The sequence below is a fragment of the Ascidiella aspersa genome, chromosome 4, assembly GCF_963924565.1.
Source record: "Ascidiella aspersa chromosome 4, kaAscAspe10.2, whole genome shotgun sequence".
Lineage (NCBI taxonomy): Eukaryota > Metazoa > Chordata > Ascidiacea > Phlebobranchia > Ascidiidae > Ascidiella > Ascidiella aspersa.
This window is the reverse complement of record NC_139450.1, coordinates 34,880,419-34,906,904: the sequence shown is the minus strand read 5'-3', so window position 1 is coordinate 34,906,904 and position 26,486 is coordinate 34,880,419. Positions and strand designations below refer to the sequence as shown.

The 26,486-nt window shown below is 39.7% G+C and overlaps 1 protein-coding gene across 2 annotated transcripts in view; it reads left to right on the top strand.

The window, feature by feature from the left end:
* Window positions 1–26,486, top strand: part of LOC146157693 (peroxidasin homolog) — a 45,283-nt gene that overhangs the window by 11,704 nt on the left and 7,093 nt on the right. The window contains exons 4-30 of one of the 2 annotated variants that reach the window (XM_083386695.1): window positions 1,039–1,110; window positions 5,163–5,234; window positions 8,761–8,832; window positions 10,482–10,651; window positions 11,023–11,140; window positions 11,636–11,718; window positions 12,209–12,327; window positions 12,736–12,856; window positions 13,054–13,161; window positions 13,996–14,157; window positions 15,347–15,454; window positions 15,947–16,063; window positions 17,421–17,598; window positions 18,082–18,203; window positions 19,018–19,140; window positions 19,201–19,311; window positions 19,367–19,450; window positions 20,899–20,992; window positions 21,911–22,101; window positions 22,446–22,608; window positions 22,806–22,943; window positions 23,332–23,567; window positions 24,134–24,324; window positions 24,738–24,903; window positions 25,152–25,264; window positions 25,711–25,863; window positions 26,213–26,361. In XM_083386695.1, coding sequence (XP_083242821.1) covers window positions 1,039–1,110; window positions 5,163–5,234; window positions 8,761–8,832; window positions 10,482–10,651; window positions 11,023–11,140; window positions 11,636–11,718; window positions 12,209–12,327; window positions 12,736–12,856; window positions 13,054–13,161; window positions 13,996–14,157; window positions 15,347–15,454; window positions 15,947–16,063; window positions 17,421–17,598; window positions 18,082–18,203; window positions 19,018–19,140; window positions 19,201–19,311; window positions 19,367–19,450; window positions 20,899–20,992; window positions 21,911–22,101; window positions 22,446–22,608; window positions 22,806–22,943; window positions 23,332–23,567; window positions 24,134–24,324; window positions 24,738–24,903; window positions 25,152–25,264; window positions 25,711–25,863; window positions 26,213–26,361 — 3,534 coding nt within the window. The remainder of the gene's footprint in view (window positions 1–1,038; window positions 1,111–5,162; window positions 5,235–8,760; window positions 8,833–10,481; window positions 10,652–11,022; window positions 11,141–11,635; window positions 11,719–12,208; window positions 12,328–12,735; window positions 12,857–13,053; window positions 13,162–13,995; window positions 14,158–15,346; window positions 15,455–15,946; window positions 16,064–17,420; window positions 17,599–18,081; window positions 18,204–19,017; window positions 19,141–19,200; window positions 19,312–19,366; window positions 19,451–20,898; window positions 20,993–21,910; window positions 22,102–22,445; window positions 22,609–22,805; window positions 22,944–23,331; window positions 23,568–24,133; window positions 24,325–24,737; window positions 24,904–25,151; window positions 25,265–25,710; window positions 25,864–26,212; window positions 26,362–26,486) is intronic. The other variant, XM_083386696.1, reaches the window with a different exon arrangement.

The window sequence follows — 26,486 nt, the reverse complement described above, 5'->3', positions numbered from 1 at the left end:
ATTCGGAAAACATTGGCATCTTTGAGGATTAAGAAGGGTTTGATATTCTTTAAATGCGGTAAAACAGAACATAATTGGTTTCACTTAATATTTACCTTTTATGAATAATGGCTGGAGTTAAATGTAGTTAAATACCTTGGCCAATACTTAGGTAGGTAGCATTTGTAAAAGCTTTGAATAAAAATAATTTCAAAAATAATAAAGTTGTAATAAAAACGTTCACAAAATACTTCCAACTTGTATGGGCTTTGATATTAATTCTACTCTTTACTTTTGACTTGTTTTTCTCGTGTAATTACGACGATTACGATGATTTAAGGCAGCTTGTATCTAATTCGAACCTCACAATTTCAAAAAACATGTTTGTTTCAGTGACGTAACAATGGTGAATCAGCTGTTGTCGCCATCGAGCATGATCGTCGCATGCCATTGTGACGTCATATAGCATAACAATGAATCATCGGATACTTGGCGCTGATTGGCTGAGGCTGCTTAATATGCATGAGTGATTACGACTGCCCGCGTTTTTATGTAAACGTTGAAAAGCATAAAACAACGATGCTTTCGTGTTTTTTTTTTTTTTTTTTTTGAGAAAATCTCGTGACTTTAAAATCTCCTTGATCAGTTTTGGCTGAAATTTTGCGCGGTTTGCTTAAAATAGCTTTGGGGATGGGCCACCTCAGCTATTCGCTCCAAGCCGCAAGTTTGTTTTGCGTCGCCACAGAATCGCGATAACCTTACGAAGTTCTCAACTGTTTAAAACAACTTTAGTCATTCAGTTTCAACATAATTTGCGGAGATTTTATTACAATTTATTATAGTAATTGTTTTTTAATAAAAATCACTTTAGTTTAAATCAATAACCATACGTAAGAGTTATGTGCGGAAATATGGTGTTTAATTGCACTTTGCCTTGCACAGCACAAGCCAATTAATCAAGCACCCAATGCCACGTGAATCGGATGAGATTCGAACCCGGAACCCTCCAGCTTTGGCATGCGCTAATTCCCCTGATTTATATTTGTTTGTTGTTTGTAGATATTTGTACAAGAATCGGATCCACAGCATTCACAAACGCGGCTTTCGCGGCCTCACTTCGCTCTTACAGTTGTAAGTTCACTAAATGCATGTTGCTTGTCGGGGATTCCCCGCCGTCGTTGCTCGCTTGCGGGGCTTATGCAAAAAAAAAACAGGGATCAAAGATTGGATCCAACTCAAACTCACCCAACTCAAACTCACCCAACTCAAACTCACCCAACTCAAACTCACCCAACTCAAACTCACCCAACTCAAACTCACCCAACTCAAACTCATTCAACTCAAACTCACCCAACTCAAACTCACCCAACTCAAACTCACCCAACTCAAACTCACCCAACTCAATCTCACCCAACTCAAACTCACCCAACTCAAACTCACCCAACTCAAACTCACTCAACTCAAACTCACTCAACTCAAACTCCCTCAACTCAAACTCACTCAACTCAAACTCACCAAACTCAAACTCACTCAACTCAAACTCATCCATCTCAAACTCACCCAACTCAAACTCACTCAACTCAAACTCACTCAACTCAAACTCACTCAACTCAAATTCACTCAACTCAAACTCACTCAACTCAAACTCACTCAACTCAAACTCACTCAACTCAAACTCACTCAACTCAAACTCACCCAACTCAAATTCACTCAACTCAAACTCACTCAACTCAAACTCCCTTAACTCAAACTCACTCAACTCAAACTCACTCAACTCAAACTCCCTTAACTCAAACTCACTCAACTCAAATTCACTCAACTCAAACTCCCTTAACTCAAACTCACTCAACTCAAACTCACTCAACTCAAACTCACTCAACTCAAACTCCCTCAACTCAAACTCACTCAACTCAAACTCACCCAACTCAAACTCACTCAACTCAAACTCACCCAACTCAAATTCACTCAACTCAAACTCACTCAACTCAAACTCACTCAACTCAAATTCACTCAACTCAAACTCACTCAACTCAAACTCACTCAACTCAAACTCCCTCAACTCAAACTCACTCAACTCAAACTCACTCAACTCAAACTCACTCAACTCAAACTCCCTCAACTCAAACTCACTCAACTCAAACTCACTCAACTCAAACTCACTCAACTCAAACTCACCCAACTCAAATTCACTCAACTCAAACTCACTCAACTCAAACTCACTCAACTCAAACTCACTCAACTCAAACTCCCTCAACTCAAACTCACCCAACTCAAACTCACTCAACTCAAACTCACTCAACTCAAATTCACTCAACTCAAATTCACTCAACTCAAACTCACTCAACTCAAACTCACTCAACTCAAACTCACTCAACTCAAACTCACTCAACTCAAATTCACTCAACTCAAATTCACTCAACTCAAACTCACTCAACTCAAACTCACTCAACTCAAACTCACTCAACTCAAACTCACTCAACTCAAATTCACTCAACTCAAACTCCCTTAACTCAAACTCACTCAACTCAAACTCACTCAACTCAAACTCCCTCAACTCAAACTCACTCAACTCAAACTCACTCAACTCAAACTCACTCAACTCAAACTCCCTCAACTCAAACTCACTCAACTCAAACTCACCCAACTCAAACTCACCCAACTCAAACTCACTCAACTCAAACTCACTCAACTCAAATTCACTCAACTCAAACTCACTCAACTCAAACTCACTCAACTCAAACTCACTCAACTCAAACTCACTCAACTCAAACTCACTCAACTCAAACTCACTCAACTCAAACTCACTCAACTCAAACTCACTCAACTCAAACTCACTCAACTCAAACTCACTCAACTCAAACTCACTCAACTCAAACTCACTCAACTCAAACTCACTCAACTCAAACTCACTCAACTCAAACTCACTCAACTCAAACTCACTCAACTCAAACTCACTCAACTCAAACTCACTCAACTAAAACTCACTCAACTCAAACTCACTCAACTCATACTCACCCAACTAAAACTCACTCAACTCAAACTCACCCATCTCAAACTCACTCAACTCAAACTCACTCAACTCAAACTCACTCAACTCAACTCAACTCAAACTCACCCAACTCAAACTCACTCAACTCAAACTCACCCAACTCAAACTCACCCGAACATTTTTTAATGGTTTTGAGAAATTGATCCAACTCAAACTCACTCAACTCACTCAACTCACTCAACTCAAACTCACACAACTCAAACTCACCCAACTCAAACTCACCCAACTCAAACGCACCCAACTCAAACTCACTCAACTCAAACTCACACAACTCAAACTCACTCAACTCAAACTCCCTCAACTCAAACTCACCCAACTCAAACTCACACAACTCAAACTCATCCAACTCAAACTCACCCAACTCAAACTCACTCAACTCAAACTCACACAACTCAAACTCACCCAACTCAAACTCACCCAACTCAAACTCACCCAACTCAAACTCACCCAACTCAAACTCACTCAACTCAAACTCACTCAACTCAAACTCCCTCAACTCAAACTTATTCAACTCAAACTCACTCAACTCAAACTCACTCAACTCAAACTCCCTCAACTCAAACTCACCCAACTCAAACTCACCCAACTCAAACTCACCCAACTCAAACTCACTCAACTCAAACTCACTCAACTCAAACTCACTCAACTCAAACTCCCTCAACTCAAACTCACCCAACTCAAACTCACCCAACTCAAACTCACCCAACCCTAACTCACTCAACTCAAACTCACTCAACTCAAGCTCACTCAACTCAAACTCCCTCAACTCAAACTCACCCAACTCAAACTCACCCAACTCAAACTCACCCAACCCTAACTCACTCAACTCAAACTCCCTCAACTCAAACTTATTCAACTCAAACTCACCCAACTCAAACTCACTCAACTCAAACTCACCCAACTCAAACTCACTCAACTCAAACTCACTCAACTCAAACTCACTCAACTCAAACTCCCTCAACTCAAACTTATTCAACTCAAACTCCCTCAACTCAAACTTATTCAACTCAAACTCACTCAACTCAAACTCACTCAACTCAAACTCCCTCAACTCAAACTTATTCAACTCAAACTCCCTCAACTCAAACTCACTCAACTCAAACTCACCCAACTCAAATTCACTCAACTCAAACTCACTCAACTCAAACTCACCCAACTCAAACTCACCCAACTCAAACTCACTCAACTCAAACTCACTCAACTCAAACTCCCTCAACTCAAACTTATTCAACTCAAACTCACTCAACTCAAACTCACTCAACTCAAACTCCCTCAACTCAAACTGACCCAACTCAAACTCACCCAACTCAAACTCACCCAACTCAAACTCACTCAACTCAAACTCACTCAACTCAAACTCACTCAACTCAAACTCCCTCAACTCAAACTCACCCAACTCAAACTCACCCAACTCAAACTCACCCAACCCTAACTCACTCAACTCAAACTCACTCAACTCAAACTCACTCAACTCAAACTCCCTCAACTCAAACTCACCCAACTCAAACTCACCCAACTCAAACTCACCCAACCCTAACTCACTCAACTCAAACTCCCTCAACTCAAACTTATTCAACTCAAACTCACCCAACTCAAACTCACTCAACTCAAACTCACCCAACTCAAACTCACTCAACTCAAACTCACTCAACTCAAACTCACTCAACTCAAACTCCCTCAACTCAAACTTATTCAACTCAAACTCCCTCAACTCAAACTTATTCAACTCAAACTCACTCAACTCAAACTCACTCAACTCAAACTCCCTCAACTCAAACTTATTCAACTCAAACTCCCTCAACTTAAACTTATTCAACTCAAACTCACTCAACTCAAACTCACTCAACTCAAACTCCCTCAACTCAAACTCCCTCAACTCAAACTCACCCAACACAAACTCACCCGAACATTTTTTAATGGTTTTGAGAAATTGTTGAATTCATTTACCTTTAACATTCTCAGGTTTGTATTTTTTGTCGTAAATCTATAACACAAGATAGAATTGTTATTTCCTTTATTTTGGAAACGTTTCAAATTGAATTGTTTTATGTTTGAACGAAATGAACTAATAACTCAAACCATCACTTGAAAGTATTTTGTGAAAACTCGTTATTTAAAAGACTTGTTTTTGCAGGTATTTGTACGACAACCGGTTGGAGACCTTACATCCCATGACATTCAGCACTTTGCCCAACCTACAGAGACTGTAAGTTACAAAGTGAACTTTTGACACATTCAATAGACATTTATTGACAGCTCGCGAATTAAAAACTGTTTTCGAGCAGTTGCTTCATCAAAACTCATATTTCTAAATACGGCCAGTTAATATGCTTAATTTACACGATTGTTGAAACTTTATCGAAAATAGTTTTTTTTTAATTCTTACCGTTTGTATTTACTCCTTGAATTTCTTGGTTAGAAGGGATGTTTTTATATCAGAACAAATGGTACTTATCAAACTTATCTTGGCTTGTAAACAAGACTTCGCCGTTTCTTGAATATTGTTTGAGCTTTACGTAAGGTCAATGTATTTGCTGCTAAGTTCCAATCTTTCTATTGGAACAAAAACTTTTCAGTTGGATATTTTTGAATCATTGTGACACTGTTTGTCATTGTTTTTCTGTCTTAATGTGAAGGTCTTTTATATGTAGAAAATCAGAATATTGGGAAAAATATTGATGTATTTTTTTAAATTTTACTTATAGTGAATTAAAAGTTGAACTGCGGACACTTTAAACGAGTAGAATAACTTGACCACTCGATTCAATAACAAGACGCTTTGAGGCGAGATAATAGCGAGAGCGATTAAGTGTCAGTGGACGATTTAATTGGCGTTTACATCCAAGGCAAGGCAGGTTAAGTGTGAGATTAAAGTGTTATTTCCAACAAGCGGGAGTCCTTATATCACCGGCCCAGGGACGGTGGCTGGAAAATTACCGGAGGGGAAATTTTATTTTGAATTAAAATCACGAATAGACATCGCTAAACAAGGCAGCAAGTTTACAAAAAGTATAATTATTTAATAATAGTAAAACGTATCCTTGTTAACTGGGGAAGACAATTTTACAACTGAAACCACAACACATTGTTAGGTTTATGATAATTAACGATCTTATTGGTTTATTGAAAATTTACTAATATTACACGTTGAAGATTCCAGGGGTTGCAGAGGGAAATACCCTCACCCCCTGTGCCCCCTGGTTTGTCCCTGTATGGCGCGATTAAAATGGGACGCTCGCGGCAATATACCGGCTGCAAATTGGCACCTTACGCACATAATTGTGCTTCGCGAACAGCCACTGGTTATAACTTGGCACAAAGTGCTTCACTTCACAGCTGAAAGCATCTCGACTCGCCAGCATTGCTCTGTTTACATTACCCACACGCTAAGCCGAACATTTTTACGACCTCCTTCTCAAGTTAATGACCTTTCCTGTCAACTTTGCGAGCCTTGATTGTGATGCATCGGATTCTTTGTCTGCGAGGCGGGAAATCACTCATTTCAAATTACCACGTGGAGACTGAAACTTGTGTTTTGTGGGATAAGCTTGTCATTCTAGGAATTAGAAGATTGCTGAAGTTGTTTTTTCGTTTTTTTTTTGCTTCATAAGCAAAGAAGGAAAAGTATCGTTTAAAGCTGCTGCACTTTTTCGTTACAAAACGCAAGTTTAATCTTTGTAGCGCGCCTGTCTGCGATGGCATTTACAGTAGTTTTACAGTGATTTTTTGAGGTGACAAATTGTAAAAGATCTCATAAGTGACCCTTTTGTCGCTATTAACTTACAAAATAACATATTTGCGCGGAAATTACAAGGTTTTAAGGAAAGGGCGACTTTCATAACTTGTGCAAAATTAAGTTACTCACAAACAGTTTTTTGTTAGTTTAATTGCTGAACTTAAATCTTGATTGATATTTTTTCGACGTTTGTTCCAGCGCTGTCAGTTGTTATCTTTCCATATCACATAAGACAGAAAAAGGACCAAGTTTTCAAATGACCTTCAAATTCTACTTTATGCTATTCTGTTTGAGACCGCTTTAGCACTAGCGGCTTTATTCGCCGTGTTACGTTATCGTGCGTTCTGATATTTGTGAGTATATACTCAACGAGCAATGGACAGGTATTTTAGCGACCTGTTCTTTGGAGTCAGTCTTGACAAAAAATGTGTAAGAGACTTAGGCAGCCGTCGGCTCTCGCCTAAGAGCCAGCGCCTACTTACGTGTAGCAACTACCACATCTTTTAATCGCTAAATTTGCTCAATTTAAACTGTTTTCGATGTTTGGAAATATTTGTAGTTTTGTCGCTTTATCGCCACCTAGTGCTTTAATTTATTATTGTTAGGGGGAAGTGGTTGGTGTTATCCCTGCCATTGTGAAAAACTTTTACTTCAAACCTCTCCGTCGCTGTAGCTCAAGTGGAGGGAAAGTCCCGACCGGATTACAACTTGCTTTGTAAACACTTTACTTTGTGTACGCCCGGATTACAAGTTGTAAACACTTTACTTTGTGTACGCCCGAGGCCACAATAAAACCACAAGCCATTTTTTGCTCGTATTTACAAATATCTGCTCACACTTGATGATTCCATAACAAACAGTAAAACCTACAATAGAAAAATATCCAAAGCTAGATAATCGCTAGTACCATAGGATTAAGATAAAGACTACAAAAGCACTATTATCTACCTCGGAAGAATTCCTAAACTTATCGAAATAATATCAACAACCGTAGGTGGAGGCCATGGGACGATTGTGGTCGCGGTTATTCTGACGTCAGACGTTTTGATATCGACGTTTGGGCGCCGCTGTTTTGGCATCGGACGGTTTTCCCTTATTAGGAGTTAGGTGTGGGATTTGTTTTTGTGATTCGGGGTTTATTGCGACTTTCTTTTGATTTCGTATCTTTGAAGTTCTTCCAAAAAACCTTGACGAGGCACAAGCTCGATAACACTGTCACGTGATATAAGCACGTGTGTTGTAATTTCGGGCTGACTAACGAAGTGTTGGGATGTTGGGCTTAGAACTTGATGTGTCCTATTTCTTTATTGTTTAGCTTTCATAACCACTACAAAGTCGGTTAATTAAACAAACTTGTAAAAACATGAACATTACATGGCTCTAATAGGGTGGCGTGGCGGTATGGCGTAACAATTGCGGTAGCTGTTGATAAAACATGTTAACATATCAAAATATTTTAAGTATAGAATTCCACAATAACTGAACTGATCATTCAATTATATTTTGTGTCAGTAATGCAGTCGCTAAAGTTATTTAATTAAAAACTAAAAAAATGAGACCAGTTTAATTGTTATAAAACTGTTACAAAGCATCAAACACTAATAATTAAAATTAACAGAAAACAAATATATATATGATTAATGTTTTTATACCTGACCCTTCTAAAAATCAATTGATTGGAAAGCAAGGATTTTTCTTTCACATTTATTGTCTGCTTTCCTTACAAACAAAAGTATTTGAACGTTTAACTAACTCACCACTTGTAATAATATGCTGGATGTACTTCTAAAGTGTGTTTTTATTAAAGAAACTAAATTTAAACATTCCTCGAATTTATCGGCTGAGCGTTTTAAGGGAGTTGGGAGTGACCAGCACTTTTATTTTTACAACTTGTTGTTATTCTGCACATCAGCGTTCAATGTTGTTACTGTGTACATTAGCGTTCGATGTTGTTGCTCGAGTTGGACTTTGCACCAACGTTATTATTTATGTTTAGATTCCTCCAGGGAAACAAACTCAAGACTCTGCCGAGCGTTCTGTTCAATCACCTCACTCATCTCAAGCGAATGTAAGCCACCTTTTACTCGATATTTTAATGACACTTTGATGAATTTAATCGACAAACCTAACAAGAATCCAAAACACATTATAATATATAAATATTTAGACTGTATACGGTCCCATCGTGAGGCTCACCGCAACTAGATGGCCTAATAATGTGTGCATTACCATTCCAGAGGGGTTTGATATCATATCATACACATGGTGTATGAATGTTTTTTGTTTCATGTTTAGACTGTTTATTTAAAACATATTACAAAGCATACAACACCTGATTTTTTAACATTATAAATATTCAAGTGATCCGAAAGAAATGTTTCTTTACATTTATTTTCTGCCGACGATTCCTTAGATGCGAAATGTTTCGTCAATAAATATGTTGATTTGAATATGAGCAAACAGCTCCTTACTTTAAAAAGCTGTTTCTGCTTGCAAAACGCAACTTTGGATTACATAATTGAGTTTGTTGTGTTTATACTAACACTGCGCTGTTAGCTGCTGCTAGCGACCACTCGTCCAACCCACTTGCGTTATGATGGCTAAGTGATTGTTCAGACCCTAAACATCGTGTGGTTACAACTAATGGCACTGGCTCGTGAAAAATACATTAGGATGCGAATTATCACTGTTTGACTAAATACAACTTGACATACGAGTAACAAGCAACAATCATTTAAATTCTCTACGCCACTAAATCATATTATTTTTTGTTGTTTTTTATTGATTTAATAACAATCAGACTTTACAAATTAGGAATAGTTTTAGCCGTGACACCATTTACAACAAAAAACGCAGCGGTTTTAAGGGACAACACGATAACAATATCACAATAGCGTACTTAAGCAAAAAACTTTCACTATAATCTAGCAAAAGTTGCACAGGTATAAACAATTCTGGGAGTTAAATGAACTCAGCAAGGTTATTTATAAACATTTCAAATCTGCGTCGTGTTTAAGCTCTGATAATTATCTCCCTTAATGTACACAAAGCTACTTTCTCTTAACGTTTATTTCCACACAATCACCTCAGCTCATCACAATTGCCATTATGTGGTTTAGAACGCCGACAACAATGCCCCAACCCCAGTGTTGTGTTGCACATATTTACTGCATAGCTTGCTTATCGAATATCTAAACAAGTAACTCAAAACAAGATACGAGTTGGATGGTGGCTTGCTTCGGATTTGCTGATTTGTAGATTCCATCAGTTGCTTTTTAGATTTTCTACCTTTCTAGGAAACGACTGAAACTTAACTAAAACCATTCCACGCTGCTTACTCTGTTGAAAATCGTAGATAAAAGTAATTACAAACGCCTCAAATAGAACCAATAATATTGCCCAACTAAAAGGAAGTATCATTGTAAAATAGTGTATTATAAAATAACTAAAGTTGTACATGAACTCTTGCTACCAGGCATAATATTTATCTAGCTCCTCTATGTAAAACAAGAAGGTTGTGTAGAACGTTGAATAGTTGGATAACAAATATAAGAGAAGATATTCTTTGATTGATAAATAAAGTTTCCACACAATTTATTCTTTCTTGATTTGCTTTAGTTAGGTTATAATTTTTTCCCAACGAACCTATGAGCACAAACCTTCTGGTCATCGTTGCATCGAACCTTTAGCTCACAAAGTACTTTTACCTTTCAACAGCCGGGTTGACGGGAATCCCCTGCAGTGCGACTGCCACCTGTCCTGGTTCGCGACCTTCATCCGCGCCAAGGGCAACCGCATCCACGCCTCCGCCACGTGCTCACTGCCAAGGTCGGTTGCAGGTCAAGCCATCTCGAGTCTCAGGGAAGAGGCCTTCGAATGCAAACAAGGTGAAATTTTATCTCTAATTAAAAAGCGCTAGTTTAATCACGACCGTGGGGCATTGGTAATGCAAAAGAAATATTAATTCATTTTTTTAATTACTAGAATTTACATAGTTGCAAATGGTGCAAGCAAACAGTTTCGGTTTCATGTGGTTAATATCAACATTTGTACGAAACTTAGAAGCGACAACCAGTTTGTTGAAATTCGTTTTGATGAAATTCATTTATCCTAAGATCTGAACAAATTGATTTTCGTTTTCCGAATTTTGTCGTTCTTAAGTTTTATCCTAGCTGAAGTTTCTCATTATTTCGCCTCACCCCAATAACGTCGACGACAAATCGAATATTTCACTTATATTTGCTCTCTACCGCCGCAGGTGTGCCGACAATCGTGGTGCACCCCGAAGACGCGACAGTTCGCCAAGGGTTCACGGTTCGATTCCAGTGCAGGGCGTCGGGCAATCCAGCGCCTAGCATCAGCTGGAACCACAATGGGTGAGGTTTAATGTGTTAAGCCAGGCCTAATGCATAAGTTGGCGTGTGTATGTTTGTCAGCAACATATACAACATGTGTCGTTCCTTGATCCTTATAGAAATACACGATAACGGCACAACTATGTGTCAAGGTTACATCGTCAGTTTTGACAACAGCGCTTATTGTTCTCTCGCCATGTTAGGAATTTTCATTGAAGCCTAGCCTGTGGTGAGATTTGAACTCACAACCTCGGGAATATCTGAACCATAATTCCACCAACTATAAACTTCGCAGGCCCCCTGTTGAAAAATATGTCAAAACTACTTATACTCGTTTTTGAGGTTCTAAGTTGGACATCATTGTATATGCCTTTCTTACATCCCTATTAGCCACTGCTGTAGAGATTTTGTGAAATATATTTTGCTAGATTAATCATTTAAACAAACCTTTTCCAGCGTTGAAGGCCGACTTTTATGTAAACAAGCCAAATGCACACTCGTATATTTGATCTTTAGTGAGGAGATTGAAACCGACACGAGAGTTCGATTCCTCAGCGATGGAACTTTAATGATTCAAAGACCCAAGGCTTCCGACCAGGGTGAGGGTTTGTGACGTCATAAAGGGCTTGAGTATCACCGCGTTTTAAACCCTGAGAGGAGATAAGGACCTTATGGAGATTTAAATGTGAAGAATCAATATTTAAGATTTCAAAATGCCAGAGGTTTCAACAAATGTTTCAAAAGCGTAACTTACTTAATTAAGATAGGAGTTTTTAAAATGCAAAAACTGAAAGTATGTGACCAAATTGACCCCGAACAAAAGGACAAATATAAGAATGTGATAATTAAACTAAATGAAGTTTTTGTTAAATAGTTGATAAATAACCATATTTAATTAGGTTTCGTGGCCGTATGAAGATCAAAAATATACTATATATATATATATATAATTATACATTGATGTATTTAAGCGATTACTTTAGGGTGATACGCGTGTGGCATATATGCCTAACATTAACCACAAAATACGAGTGTTGGCGATAACTTTGTATCAAAACTATCAGGTTTTAACTTAATATTTTGTCGCAGGGAAGTACGAGTGCGTTGCTGAGAACATCGCAGGTTCAGTGAAGAGCGAGCCAGCAATACTCAAGTACAAAAGCACCCAGGGACCCCCAGTGTTCACTGTGCAACCTTCAGACGCACAGGTCAGTGTTATGCTTCCTGAATGCTGAGTTTACCGAAAAAATTTAACATGTCGGGTACAGATATGCGATAGCTTAGAAAACACAAACTGTTTTATAATTTTTTTTAACCTAGATCTTCCAAATAATATTTCGCCCCGAACGTTTTCGAAGTTCTGTTTTGCTTGATGTGCCTGGATGCAACATATTTGTTTACGAATAGTAAACATTTTCATCTTTAAAATTAAAAATCAGAAGAGCAGTCTATTTGTCAAGCATTAGGAATCTTAATAAACAACTTCAGTTTCGTTCATATGAAGCCAAATGTCCCCACCTTCTCAAAATACAAATTGAGTTTAAAGCTTTACGTGTGAAGTATTTTATTGCGCAACAATTGAGTGCGATTGCGCAACAATATCTGTGTTTTTTCAGGTTATGTTGAACGAACACGTGACCTTCTATTGTCGTGCTACGGGGAATCCCCAACCTGTGACGCGGTGGTATCGGAACGGGGGGAGACTTCCGGTCGTACCCAACTACATCATAATGCCAGGTATGACGTCACAATGGGTCGAAAGCTTTTTATTAGAATATCTTGCCGTGAATACAATAAAAGTGTCTGAACTTATCTCATCTATCCACGATGATGCTGAAACAACCCGATAATACCTCAACTTCATGCATTAAGAGAAATTAAACAAGTTTAGAACGTGTAATAAAACATTTACTTGATGAATCGCTTATTTGTAGAGACGCTGCACATCAGGCAAGCGAGTTTGGAGGACAACGGAACTTTCACTTGCGTCGCCGCCAATAGTGAGGGGAAGGTGAACAGCTCGGCTCATCTGCTTGTCGGAAGTAAGTTGCAATTAAACATCAAGAAAAACACTTGGGTACACTATGCACGGATCTGTAATGTAGCTTAATAATAAATTTCAAAGCCAAAAAGGTCGAGTAGATCGACAGCATCTTGATTAAAACGTTTAACGAGGGTCAAAGAACACAGAGTGGACGAGAAATCAGAGGTTTGCAGACATCTTCTGCAGCACTCGGACCATAAGGTTGATTTTTGCAAACCCGAAGTGCTCGGAGGGGCTTCAGACGTCTTTAGATTGCGGCTACTCGAGTCGCTATCTATTCAAGACTGCAGCCCTGAACTGAACTCCTCTCTACCTATTCAACACCTAAAGGCTCCAACTGTAAAAACTCTGATGATAACAATTGCGTCCTACCTTTTATAAGTGAAGCTTTGATTTGCTTTTCAGTGACACTAACTGAAGATGATACAAGTTCGTATCGAAACGTCTTAATCAAGATGATGTCGATCTACTCGACCTTTTTGGCTTTGAAATTTATTATTAAGAAAAACACTGATGTGTCATTATTACACAAGGAGATCGTTAATGGAAACTACGTATTTCTTGCAACATTTCAAACTTTAAATAAATAACATTATTAAGCTCTTTATCCTACACACAAAGGGTTTATTTGTATTAAAGTAGAATTTAAAAGTTCTGGAAAAACTTAAAACAGAAAATAATACAAACTAAGCTCTCAAAATGTACATTTGCAATAATAAATGTTGACATTTATTAAATATAACACAAGACTCCAAAACAATAACTTAACTATGTTATGGTATCAAAAGAGGACTAAATCGGCTACAAATGTCACCTTTGACCCCATTTCCAGGCCCCCCGGTGTTTAGTTTGACCCCTGGCGACTCGACGGCTATTCAAGGTCAAAGTACAACTCTGCAGTGTCACGCCAGGGGAATCCCCACGCCTGAGATCACGTGGCTTAAGGATGGGAGGTCACTGGTGCGTGACCAACGCTATCTCGTCATGTCAACAGGTAATCGATGCTTTTGCTTAAACTGTAAGTGGTGATATATGGGGCGGGGCAGGGGTGTGTCCACATAGGCGGATTAAATCAGGATCTGGACAACTTGAAATGGCACACAGATAACGAAAACTACTTTCACCATATTAAAGTGATAATTCCATAAACTTCGAACTTTACCTGCAGATCCCTTAATAATTTGAAAACAACTAATTCTAAAGGTATTTACCAGAATAAAAACTAATGGTTTCTATCAACTTTAAACTTTGCATTTTAGATCCACCAATGATTTATCACTTTCAGTATTTAGATTTAAGCTAGCACAACCTAAAATAGAAGGGTCAAAATAAAGAACTATTCTAATGGGCCGTATACTAAACTTGAAGTCGTAGCGATTGTTCAATGCGATATTAATATACAATAGGCAAGAAAGCCCACGCTTTGATGAACTGAAAACGTTACAACATTGTGATACACAATAAAGGATTGCGCAGTCCTGGTTCAACTACTAACTGCTATAAATGTGTCGGTACCTTCCGGTGTTGTAGGATTGTTTTGCGAGGTGTGGCATGCGCTTGTTCTGCAGCGGGTGGATTAGGGGCGTGGCTAATCCTAGTGGGCGTGGCAGGTTAAGCATTTCATTCGTGGTAATTTGATGTTGCAAAACTAAATATCCTTTGAATCTGTTGAATCAGACAAACTACTTTTATTGAGCGTCTTATATTTTGTTAAAGATGAACACTGAAGTCTTTGTCATACAGCCACACAAATTGGGTTTAATAGATAAAACAACTTCCTTGAATTATTAGTACATACAAACTGTAATGTTAGAACAGCATCAAGGTAAGTTATAACACAGTTGCCAAAACCTACAAGCAACGAACAAGGTAATCTCCTATCATTACAAGGTAGTAGCTTTAACTAAAGTTAGTATAAACGTAATGTCAAGTCGCCATGTGCTCAATGGACTCAAACCATAAACACAAATAAATCAGTCATGCTTACACTAAATGCGCATGCCAACCAAAATGCTCCTATAAAGTTTTTAAAGAATTCCCGCCACTTTTGTTTGTGTTTAGCCTGCTTATGTATGGTAAATACATGCGGAACCTTTGTTAAATTCGCAAACTTTTGTCCAACTACAAAAAGTCATTCTATGATTGCGAATTTGCCATTCATCGAATCCAAACTATTGTCCCAGGTTCCCTGTTGATTCGTGCGATCAGTGTGAGCGACGAGGGAACTTACACTTGCAGAGCTTCAAGTTCTTCAGGGGCCGTTTCCTCAGACGGATTCCTCTCTATTAACGGTGAGCTCATCGCGCAACTCCTTTGTGACGTTGTCAGGCTGGTTGTGACGTCACAAAATAAATTTTAAACTTTCCAGTAATCGCATTTTACATTAAGCCTTTACTAACAAATATGTGTGTGGAAGCGACTTATTTTACAAACTGGGCACGACGCCATTCCTCATATTTTTTGGGCTGTTTGACCTACGTAAAATCAAAATTCATTTATGATTTCGCAAATTTATTTAATGTTGTTCCTGCGTCGAGTGTAACATGTAGTTAGACCCCGTTTCAATTTTTCTAGTATCTGATATTTTATAAAAGCCTGCATAAATGTAAAGTAAAATTTGCGCTGTTTAAAGCCAAGTTGTATAGGTTTTTGACAATCTTTTGTACAACCGTGCTTTGTCAGATTGACCTTGCGACATCAGAAAACAAAATATATGTTTTTAGTTGTCGCAATACTTCGTGTGCAAAATAGAACACTTAATAAACCTTCAGCACATACTTTAGTTCCCCCACACTTCACGGTTCGGCCACAGAACCAGCGAGTCCGCCAGGGAATCACCGTCGACTTCCAGTGCCAAGTTGCAGGGCGACCGACACCTCACACCGTGTGGACAGTTAACAGTGAGTGGCCTTTATGTTGGTTGGGCAATGTAATAAACATAAAAAGCACGGCATACTTTGTTAGATTTTGCATATTTTGTTGGCAAATCTGTGAAAAGATTTTATAAGCAAAAGTTGAAACTAATTAAATCTCACTTGCAATTATAATGATTACTATTTCGAGTTGGCAACATTTTCAAAGCATTTTCTTACAATTGACTTCGTTTTAACGTGTACAAGCTAACTATGCTCTTGTTGCAATTTACAGTTAAAACACCTTTTGTGCCTCTACGCCACAAAGTACTGTAACTAAAATAAAGATATCGCCTGAAATATCACTGTTGGTTACTATAGTTGCGGCCGAAACCGTTGTGAAATGGCGAACCTGGTCTTTCGTTGATGTAGAACTTCCGGAGATAATAAAGTTTATTTTTACCTTGAAGTTGCAAAGCCTCCAAAGTCAAGGTTATTTGCACAACTCCTGAACTTGATGGCTTGCTTAAAATAGCGTCGTAATCATAGACACCTTATTTAAGGTGTCTATGGCCGTAACATAATACAAGCAATTAGGTCATGATTTTTGTTGCAATTCTGTGGTTTAAAACATCAGCGCTGCACCTAGAATGTATTTAACAATGTAGCATTGGACCTTTACTGTAGTTTACCAAGGTTTGTGCTACAAAGGGTTACATCGTTTTACGTTCCGCCCCCTTGGCTAATATTGACGTTTGACCACGTTTTACGTGCTTTGACGCACGCCGTAAAATATCGCGCCCACGCAAAGCCGCTACTGAACAAACCAGGGGGATACGACAACATTGTCAGTGTGCCATAAGTGCTGGAAGTCAGCCCAACATTGCTTATGTAGCTGTGTACACTTAATGTTGGTCAACTCATCTCAAATATTCTAAGCATAACTCCCGACTGCGCTGCAGAAATTAAAACAATCGAAACTGCTTGTCATATTCTTACTATATCTTCTAGTTTTAGCCGGTCTCAGTTTGTTTACGCAAAGATCCAATCGTCAAACTGTAACCGATTGTTTGGTGCTTAGTTTTCGACGCACTCTAATGAACTTTAAGATATCCCAACTTTTCACAGCTTGAACCAGAACTCACTCACTTGCTTGGATGCGAGTCATCACCTAATGTTACGCGTTAGTTGTTGACCAAGCCCCTCTTAACAATAGTGTATTTTAGCTCTGCCTACTCAAGACTCCAACAAACACTGCCCGTGAAAAATACTCGTAGCTTAATGTTCTCATTTATATCGAGCTAATGGACGTAACAATATATTTGAGCTTATGATGTAACTATGTTTAAATTAATCTTGTGACGTCATAATGCATAGATTAATCTTGTGATGTAACAACGCACAGATCGAGCGGTCCCGAGCGATCCGCGCTACGTGCACCTCCCATCCGGGACACTTCGGTTGTTGCGCGCGCAGCTGAGTGACGCAGGGACTTACAGATGCGAAGCTGCAAACCCGGTTGGGGCTCAACACGCGCAAGTCACCCTCACCATCATCCCACAAACTCCACTGTCCTTCGTAAGGTGGGTGGCAAGCAATTGTATGTTACTGCGAGTGAGAGCTTGTGCATCAATATTTCTTGCAGCCGTATTTGTCCAGTTTTAAATCTGTTAATGAAGTGGCGATGTTAAAAGACAAATTGTATTGGAATCTTGACAGCTTTCGCACAAACGTGCTTCATTTGGTCAAGGTAGAGAACTGGTGCATTTATCGTTTGTTTTAAAGCGAGTAACTTTTGTCATGCTTGTCGTTTATATTATGTTATCTCAATAATTGAAGACTTTGAACAAAGATAAGTATACTGTTTCTACCAGGCATAGTATATACTGAGCATAAGTGATGAAGGCTTCATCCTGGATATGTAGCAGAAACTTCGGTAAACAAATAAATATCAGAAGAACTTATTTTCATCAAACAAAGATCTTCTTATTTTTCCAAGTGTAGTTCTACTATCCGCAACCTCCCTTCATTTTAAAGGTATTGTTGTTGTACTTTTCTGTTTGTAGAACCCCGACCGACCAGGAAGTGGCGAGCGGAAGTGACGTGAAGATCACGTGCCAGGTCACCGGTGGAGGCGCCAACACCGACATGTTCTGGACCAAAGATGGCGTCCGCATTGTGTCAACTGGTGAGACAACCTGAAGCAAAACGCCACCGTTTCAATTTGTTTCTTTGATCAAACTTCTGAAAAATCACAGTGTCCTTGCCTTATTTTGGGGTTGCCACTAAACATTGTGCCGACAGATTTTAACCTAAACTTAATCAAATCGGCAAGAACGTTAGTTTTGTAACTGAACTCTTTTGATTGTGTTTAAATCTTCAAGACTGAAACAAACGTCAAAGATTACCATTTAATTTGAAAACAAGCAAAATAACGCTATAAATATGTTTTGTGATGCAATCTTGTAGTTTATATTATTGAATACTAGCTTTAATACCACCTACTGTACATAGCGCCTAAAGCAGGGGTTCTTAAACTTTTTTCACCGCGGACCCCTATAATTATTTTTTGCTTCACGTGGACCCCTGTAGGCAAGAAATTATTAAAAATGGCGTCATAAATTGACGTCACAATCAAATAGCCTGTCAGAAATGTGGTGATGATTTAAGTAAAAAGGAGTCTAACATTCAGTGGTAAAACGTTTTATTTTTAATTAAACTTTCTTTTTTTAATTTGATTACTTTTTAAACGTACACTAATATTTCAATTTAGCCTTCATGGACCCCCTGAAATTAGTTCACGGACCCCCAAGGGGTCTATGGACCCCAGTTTAAGAACCCCTGGCCTAAAGAGAGAAATATAAGATGGCATTATCGCTGGACTGAAAAATAAAAACATGAAATGCAAATTAGGATCTTCTATTGTTAAGTTACCCATGTAATAACCCCCAGGTTAAGATCCCCTTGCCCAGGTACTTCCCCTAACCCCCCCTCCCCCCCAGGAACGGACCGCTACCAGATCACCCCCTCCCCAAGCAGCATCCTCACAATATCAAGGGTCGGAAGGGACGACAGCGGGAGATACGAATGCACCGCCAGAAGCATGGGTGACGTCATAACAGCGTGTGAGTAGTGACGTCATACTGTGGTGTTGCGGCCCGTGATGACGTGTGTTCGTTGTGCAGCCATGCGTCTCAATGTGATCATCGAGAGTTCAGTGGAAGACATCGTTGGAACGTTGGACGGGATTCTGCCTCCGAACTGCCTCAAACACGGATGCACACAAGAACTCACAGGTGAGGTGATGAGCGGGTTCGAACCCGGGACCGTCGTAACACTGATCTTGTGCAGAACACGACTTCGATGACAACTTGGAGGAAGTTTACAGACCGTTCATCGAACCTTCGCCTCAGAGAAGAAAAAGACAAAGTGATGGTGGGTGTGTTGGGGGCGGGGTTATGGTGGGTGTGTCGGGGGCGGGTTTACGATGGGTGTGTTGGGGGCGGAGTTATTGTGGGTGTGTTGGGGGCGGGTTATGGTGGGTGTGTTGGGGGCGGGGTTATGGTGGGTGTGTCGGGGGCGGGTTATGGTGGGTGTGTTGGGGGCGGGGTTATGGTGGGTGTGTCGGGGGCGGGTTTACGATGGGTGTGTTGGGGGCGGAGTTATTGTGGGTGTGTTGGGGGCGGGGTAAGTTGGGTGTGAGGGGGGCGGGGTTATGGTGGGTGTGTTTGGGGCGGGGTTATTGTGGGTGTGTCGGGGGCGGGGTTATGGTGGGTGTGTTGCAGGCGGAGTTATTGTGGGTGTGTCGGGGGCGGGGTTATGGTGGGTGTGTTGGGGGCGGGGTTATGGTGGGTGTGTTGGGGACGGGGTTATGGTGATATGTTGGGGGCGGGGTTATGGTGGGTGTGTTGGGGGCGGGTTTATGGTGATATGTTGGGGGCGGGGTTATGGTTGGTGTGTTGGGGACGGGATTATGGTGGGTGTGTTGGGGGCGGGATTATGGTTTTTAGTTCTGTTTGAAAAGATGCGAGTGTGCCTGATTTACTAAAATCCCGCCTTTTTTCGGATAAAGTTGATTTTTTTTATATAAAAAATAACTACCAATAACCAACCATTACTCTATGTTTTACTTATATAAAACTTTATCTCTACACAAACAGAAAGGTTAAAGCGTTTACCTTCTGCCATGCGCAGATCAACTCTGGCTCCAGCTCCGTGTTAATCCCGGAAACGTGGTGTTTAGGGATTGTGGGACTTGGGTGGCAGAAAGTAGGAAGTGGATTTGTTTTGTGTAAACAAGCTCCGTTAAAGCACCGATGACTCATCCGATTGTTTGTCGTTGAAGCGAACTTAAGGTTTCCTGAAACTTAACCGCGCCCTGATCCGACACAACAACCACACAGCAACGATACAAAATTTAATCATGATTCCGTTACAAGCTGGTTACCAAAGTGACATCGGTGCCGACACTACGTTATAATGCCAGCCAATGTTTGCGATGTAGCTTATTATATTATATAAGAATGTAAGTTTTTAAGAAAATGTTAAATTAAAAATCGATGATAAATCAAATTTCTGATGCGAAAGCAAATTTTGGCTCAACATCCTGAAAATGAATTATCATGACACTTCCAATTTGATAAACTTTACTTATTTAAGTTTGACCTTCCGTGGTTCACTTTTCAACTTCAGTCCCTTTAGGTGTTCCGATATGTGTCAATCACTTTTAGCGGCGATTCAAAATCTAGGTGCAAGCTTGCCTTTGAATAACATATTATTAATATTGGAAACGTTCAGGTTATTCCAAGTTTTAGTTAAGGTTGCCTTTATTCCTTATATGTTTGTACGCAACTTATTTTACTACGAGCAGCTTATTTTCACAGTGACCCGCTACTCAGATGTAGTACAAACTGTTGGATCAGCTTCAAACGTTGTGAACCGTGGGATCGGACAAACCATTGATTACTTCAACAACAGGTTGGGACCTGGTTCAAGTTTGCCATGGGTTGTTGTGGGGTAATATGTATCTACTGGGGTTACGATCTTTAGGATTGGGGTATTCTCAAATTAGGGTCTCTCTTAGGCACAAAAATAATTTTCTGTGTTTGTTTTTTATAGATACTATGATATTTAGTTGTGGGGTCCGTTTGAATAGTTTCCTGACGTTAAGCATTTCGTGGAAATTTCTTACAACTCATGTATCAATCGCTTATTATTGTGGTTTGATGTCCAAGGCATGAAAGGTCTGTTGTAATTGTCCTGGGTGGCAAAATACCTCGATAAACCCCAGAAACTGTCTTTTTGTGGTTGAACCATTTACTTTTTAACTTCACATCTTAATCCAGCGAAATCAATTAACACCTTTTCTCGTTAAAAGCAATTAAATGTTTGTTAACATTTAAACAAATTCCAATAACATTTCTAGCCTAGGTAGAGTGAAACAGTGGGAGAGGGTTGACGACGAATTTTAATTTAACCTCAAATACGAAAAACAGAACGAAATATTTGCGGTAGATTTAAATTTTGGCTCTTGTCACCGTGGTATACAGCCAGTTGGTTCACGGCTCGCTATATAAAAACACCTATTTAGTTCTCGGCACCATTTTAGGCATTTTAGGTTCTACTGTAACGTTACAGTAAACGGAAATACAATACTGCAGAATGTAGGTATATTTCTTAATTAACTGCACTCCAATTGTACGCAAAAATTATACTAGTATGCTTGGCACTGAGCAAAAATTTAGTATCTTAAAGAATCTGAAATGTCTTTTAAAAGCAAGACCTTAAACATTACAAACGGTGAGCGTGTTAGGGGCGGGCACCCACACAAACCAACATTAATATTACCGCAACTTGCTAAAAAGAAAACATTACGACAACAACAACAACTTGCAGGGACAACCGTCAAACTGCAGGTGAGTTGATAAGTCTGATGAGGTTCCCTGCGAGTCAGCTCGGAGTTGATCTCACAAAAGCAGCTGAGGTGTTCGACGTTTCACTTCGTATGATCGAGTGTTGTGTGCGGAGGGGAATGCAGATCAGGAGGTTCTCACTATCCAGGAAGAGACAGCAGGGAAACACCACAGGTTAGCATCAAGTTGAGACTTTAAGGTTTTGCATCGCTTTGTGAGATGACATTTTGATTGAAACATTTAAAAAAAAGAATTTCTATCGACTTAGATTTTAAGAAATTGATCGGAGAGCTTTATTTTAGTATAGTCTGCCTGGCAGCAACAGAATACCAATGTATACGCTTATAAGAGCTTGTTGTACTTTTGCACAAAAGCCGTGTTTATCTTATTAAAAACTCAAATCCAGCTTTTACTTTTGACAAGTTGTATTTTAAAGTTGAACTTATAACTGTTACATTTTACTAACCATTGGTGATTTCTTCGATCACAAAGGTAATAAATGTTTTTTTTTACTCCAGTATCTCATCCACAAGTAACAACTCGTGCTAACCTTGACCCCGAGTTTGACCTTGACCCTCCCGTCCTCTCTCCAGAGGTCGTTGAACTCGTGGCCAATTTATCCGGTTGCTCAGGACATCGTGCTATCCCAGATTGCTCCAAGGACATCTGCTTCCACAGGAAGTAAGTTCTAGGGGTTGTGGGTTCGAACCCCCTGTTACAAGAAAATGTTTAGTGATTTATTGTTGTCCTATATATTAGTTTCAAGGCTGCCAACAGCTTTTTTTAAATATTTTCATAATTTTACAAAGAAACGTTTATTTCGTCATAATTTAACGCTCGACCTTAACCCTATTCTTTTTGGTTTCGGTTGGTTGCAGATACCGCACAGCTGACGGGACTTGCAACAACCTGCAGTTCCCCCTTTGGGGGGCGTCCCTCACCCCCTTTCACCGACTGCTTCAACCGATTTACGAAAACGGCTTCAACGCTCCCGTCGCTTGGGACTCCGCCAAAAAGTGAGAAAGTTTCATTTATTTGAATAAACCCTATAACTTTACGTTTTTTTTCATGTGCCTGACGCTTTTGCTCTTTCGTATGCTAAAGTGTTTTTTTTCTTTTAATGCTTATACGGACACGATCATAACCGTTATTTTTAGGCGATTGCCACACTTTTATTCACTTTTATTTCGAGTGCAAACTTCCTCGTTAGAAAAATAGCTTAAAAAAACACAGTTAAATCCATAAATTTTAACCAGTTTACTTAAGGTCTGGCATCCACTTGAATCCCGTTTAACCTACATTATACCCGAGTTACATTGCACATCACCCTTTAACCCATTTTACCCCTTTTCACCCCAGGTACATTGCACATCATTTTAACCCATTTCACCCTTTTCACCCCAGGTACAACAACCACAGCCTCCCCTCCCCCCGATCAGTGTCAGTTGGGGTCCTGATGTCAGCAGGTTCGCGACCCCCCCGCCATGACCCCCTGTTCACCCACATGGTGATGCAGTGGGGTCAATTTCTGGACCACGACCTTGACTTCACCACGATGGCTCCCTCCATCCATCGCTTCTCTGATGGAAAGGCTTGCAAGGATTCGTGCGAGAGAGAAGGACCTTGCTTTCCCATCGGAGGTGAGAAGAAGTGAACGTAGTTATAATGAGAGGCTTGCTTAACGAAATCAATCAGCCTGACCAAGGTTATAGTGCAAGCAAGACCAGGCTAGAAAAACAACTAGTCATAGGTGAGATTCGAACTCACGAACTCGGCTATACCTGGACAAGTTAACTCATTTCGGTCAAGGCGTCATGTGTACTATATACGTGTGTCATTATCGCTAGCCAGTACCGCTTCAGAGGAGCTTGGTTATACACATTGTTTATATCAACCAATCATTTTTAGACTGCATTTTTGAGAAATAATGCGGTCAATTCTTGTTCTTATTACCTGATTTACGAATTTCAATAATGTGTTTTTGCATTGACTTTTAAAACGTTTTTAACTGTGTAGGCAAATTTAGAACGCCAATCTTTGTATTTTATATTCTTATAAAAAAAATCGAGGTATATTTTTTCAAGATAACCAAATTAAAAATGTCAACGAAAAACGTTTTCTTGTTTCAGTTTCAAGGTGATTTACAGCGAGTCAGTTATGTTATGTTCACTTGGTGTTTGATGCAACCAACTTATTTTCGTTCCAGTTGACAGAGACGATCCTCGTCACGGTCGATTTCACCACCACGCCCCTCCTACGTCATCAACCAGGCGTGGATCACGTGACCGCCACGCGTCTGACACGTGTATGGAGTTCACGCGCTCTAGCGCCGTGTGCGGATCTGGCATCACGTCAGTCTTCTCTAGCGCCATCTCGAGACGAGAACAAATCAACCAGGTGGACAAAAATTTGGGAAAATATAAAAGTTGTTTTTCAATATTAAGCAAAATTAAGAACAAATCACGGCACCAATGTTGAGGAGGATAAAATTTAAATGACCAGCATTAACCAAATGTAACTTAAGGCTGTTTCAAGACGATGTTTAAGGTATTTATTTAAGATTCGAGAAACTATTTACAGAAATACAACAAATATATATTTTCAACGTCGAATTTGCTGAAAAAAATGTAGACAACTAATTGTTGTAATTTTTATTCGTGAGCTAAAAAAAAGTTAGTTTACACAAAGCCGGTTAAAACAAAGCTTATTGCGTAAAAACCCACAAATTAGTCACATAACACACCTTTATTGGATTTCTACTTGCTTCTGCCCCATATATTTACCACCTACTTGTAACTTGTGTGACGCAGATCACATCTTACCACGACGCGTCAAACGTCTACGGAAGTTCCGAAAACGCGACGAACAATCTACGCGACTTGACGTCACAAGAGGGATTGTTGAAAGAGGGGCAGTCCCTCGAAGTGGGCCACAAACCTCTTCTTCCTTACAACGTTTACAGCGAGCTGGAGGCAGGTTGGTGGAAGGGGGGGGGATGTGGGGGAAGCACCAGATAGGGGCCGGTACCAGATGCTAAGTATCGGTTCCGCCCGATACTCGGCTGGTATCGCTGTTGATGCCGACCCGATAATAAATTAAGTTATGCCTTATCGCTTGTTTGTAATCCAACGCAGAGCTTTCCCTTTTAAAGCTTGCTTTTAGAAAATAACATGTTAATAGTTGATTAATTAATCCTATTTGATTGTAACGCGTTGCGCTCCCAGGTGGCGGGTTCAGCCCAGTGGCGCCGATCGAATGCCGGCGCGGCGACGGGGAATCACCGCAGCAGAGAAGCGTGCCGTGCTTTTTGGCCGGAGATCTGAGAGCGAATGAACAGGTTGGTGCAAAACGTTGCTAACACTAACGCACCGGCCTTATGATGAATAACGAACAAGAGTAGTTTATTGGCAAACACCATTACAAGCAGCAAGCATTGGCGTATGGTTGTTTTTCCTTACTGCATACTGGTTGCTTTTTAGCATTATTGATCGACATATTCGGTGAGTCTGTGATGGCTTTCGGTGTACTTGATTTAAAATGAGCTTAATATACTAAATTAGTCTTAACACTCTAAATGAAAAACATGAAGTCTTGAATTTATCTGACATTAAACTAAAAAATGGTTCCAGGTTTTAGTGAGGCGTAGAATGAATATCAAAGCCCATACAGAAGTAGGAAGCATTTTGTGAACGTTTGATTCTCTTTAATTGTTAAACTTAAACTATATTTGCAAGTTCATCTAAAGTACGTTCTTATTTAACTTACGTTATTTTCTTTACTCAGGTTTCACTCACAGCAATGCACACGATGTGGATGCGGGAACACAACAGAGTTGCCAGGTATTTGAAGCGAGCGAACCAACATTGGGATGGAGACACGATTTTCCACGAGACCAGGAAGATTATCGGCGCCATGATGCAGCATATAACGTACAAGGTAACATAACGTACAACATAACGTACAAGGTAACATAACGTACAACATAACGTACAAGGTAACATAACGTACAACATAACGTACAAGGTAATTCACCCGGAATGTGTAAACAATCGGCTAATATGCATGTAGAAGTAAAAACGAGAAAACTAATAATTTAAAGAGTTCAATTTAAACCATACAAAACTATGTGGGAAAATATATACGTCTAAACACGGCTTTTATATTTACTATTGTAACTTTGTATACCGGTAAATTTAAACAAGAATGATGGCTTTGAATAAAGTAGCGGAATAAAATTAACCACTCGCTGCTTTCAACCTTAACTTTAAATTGATTATTTTTTTAGCAATGGCTTCCCAAGCTGCTCGGTCCCTTCATGGAGCGGATTGGAACTTACGGAGGTTACAATCCCGGACTTCCATCATCGGTGGTCAATGTTTTCGCCACAGCAGCTTACCGCTTCGGACACACAATGATCAACCCAGTCATGTTCAGGTAAGCAAGCTGTTACCTTCAGTTTCCCCCTTCCGTTTCCGCCTCGCCAACTTGGCTTTAACATTTAGTTTTCCCCTCCCTAATATGGCTGTTACTTTCAGTTTCCCCCTCCCAAACATGGCTGT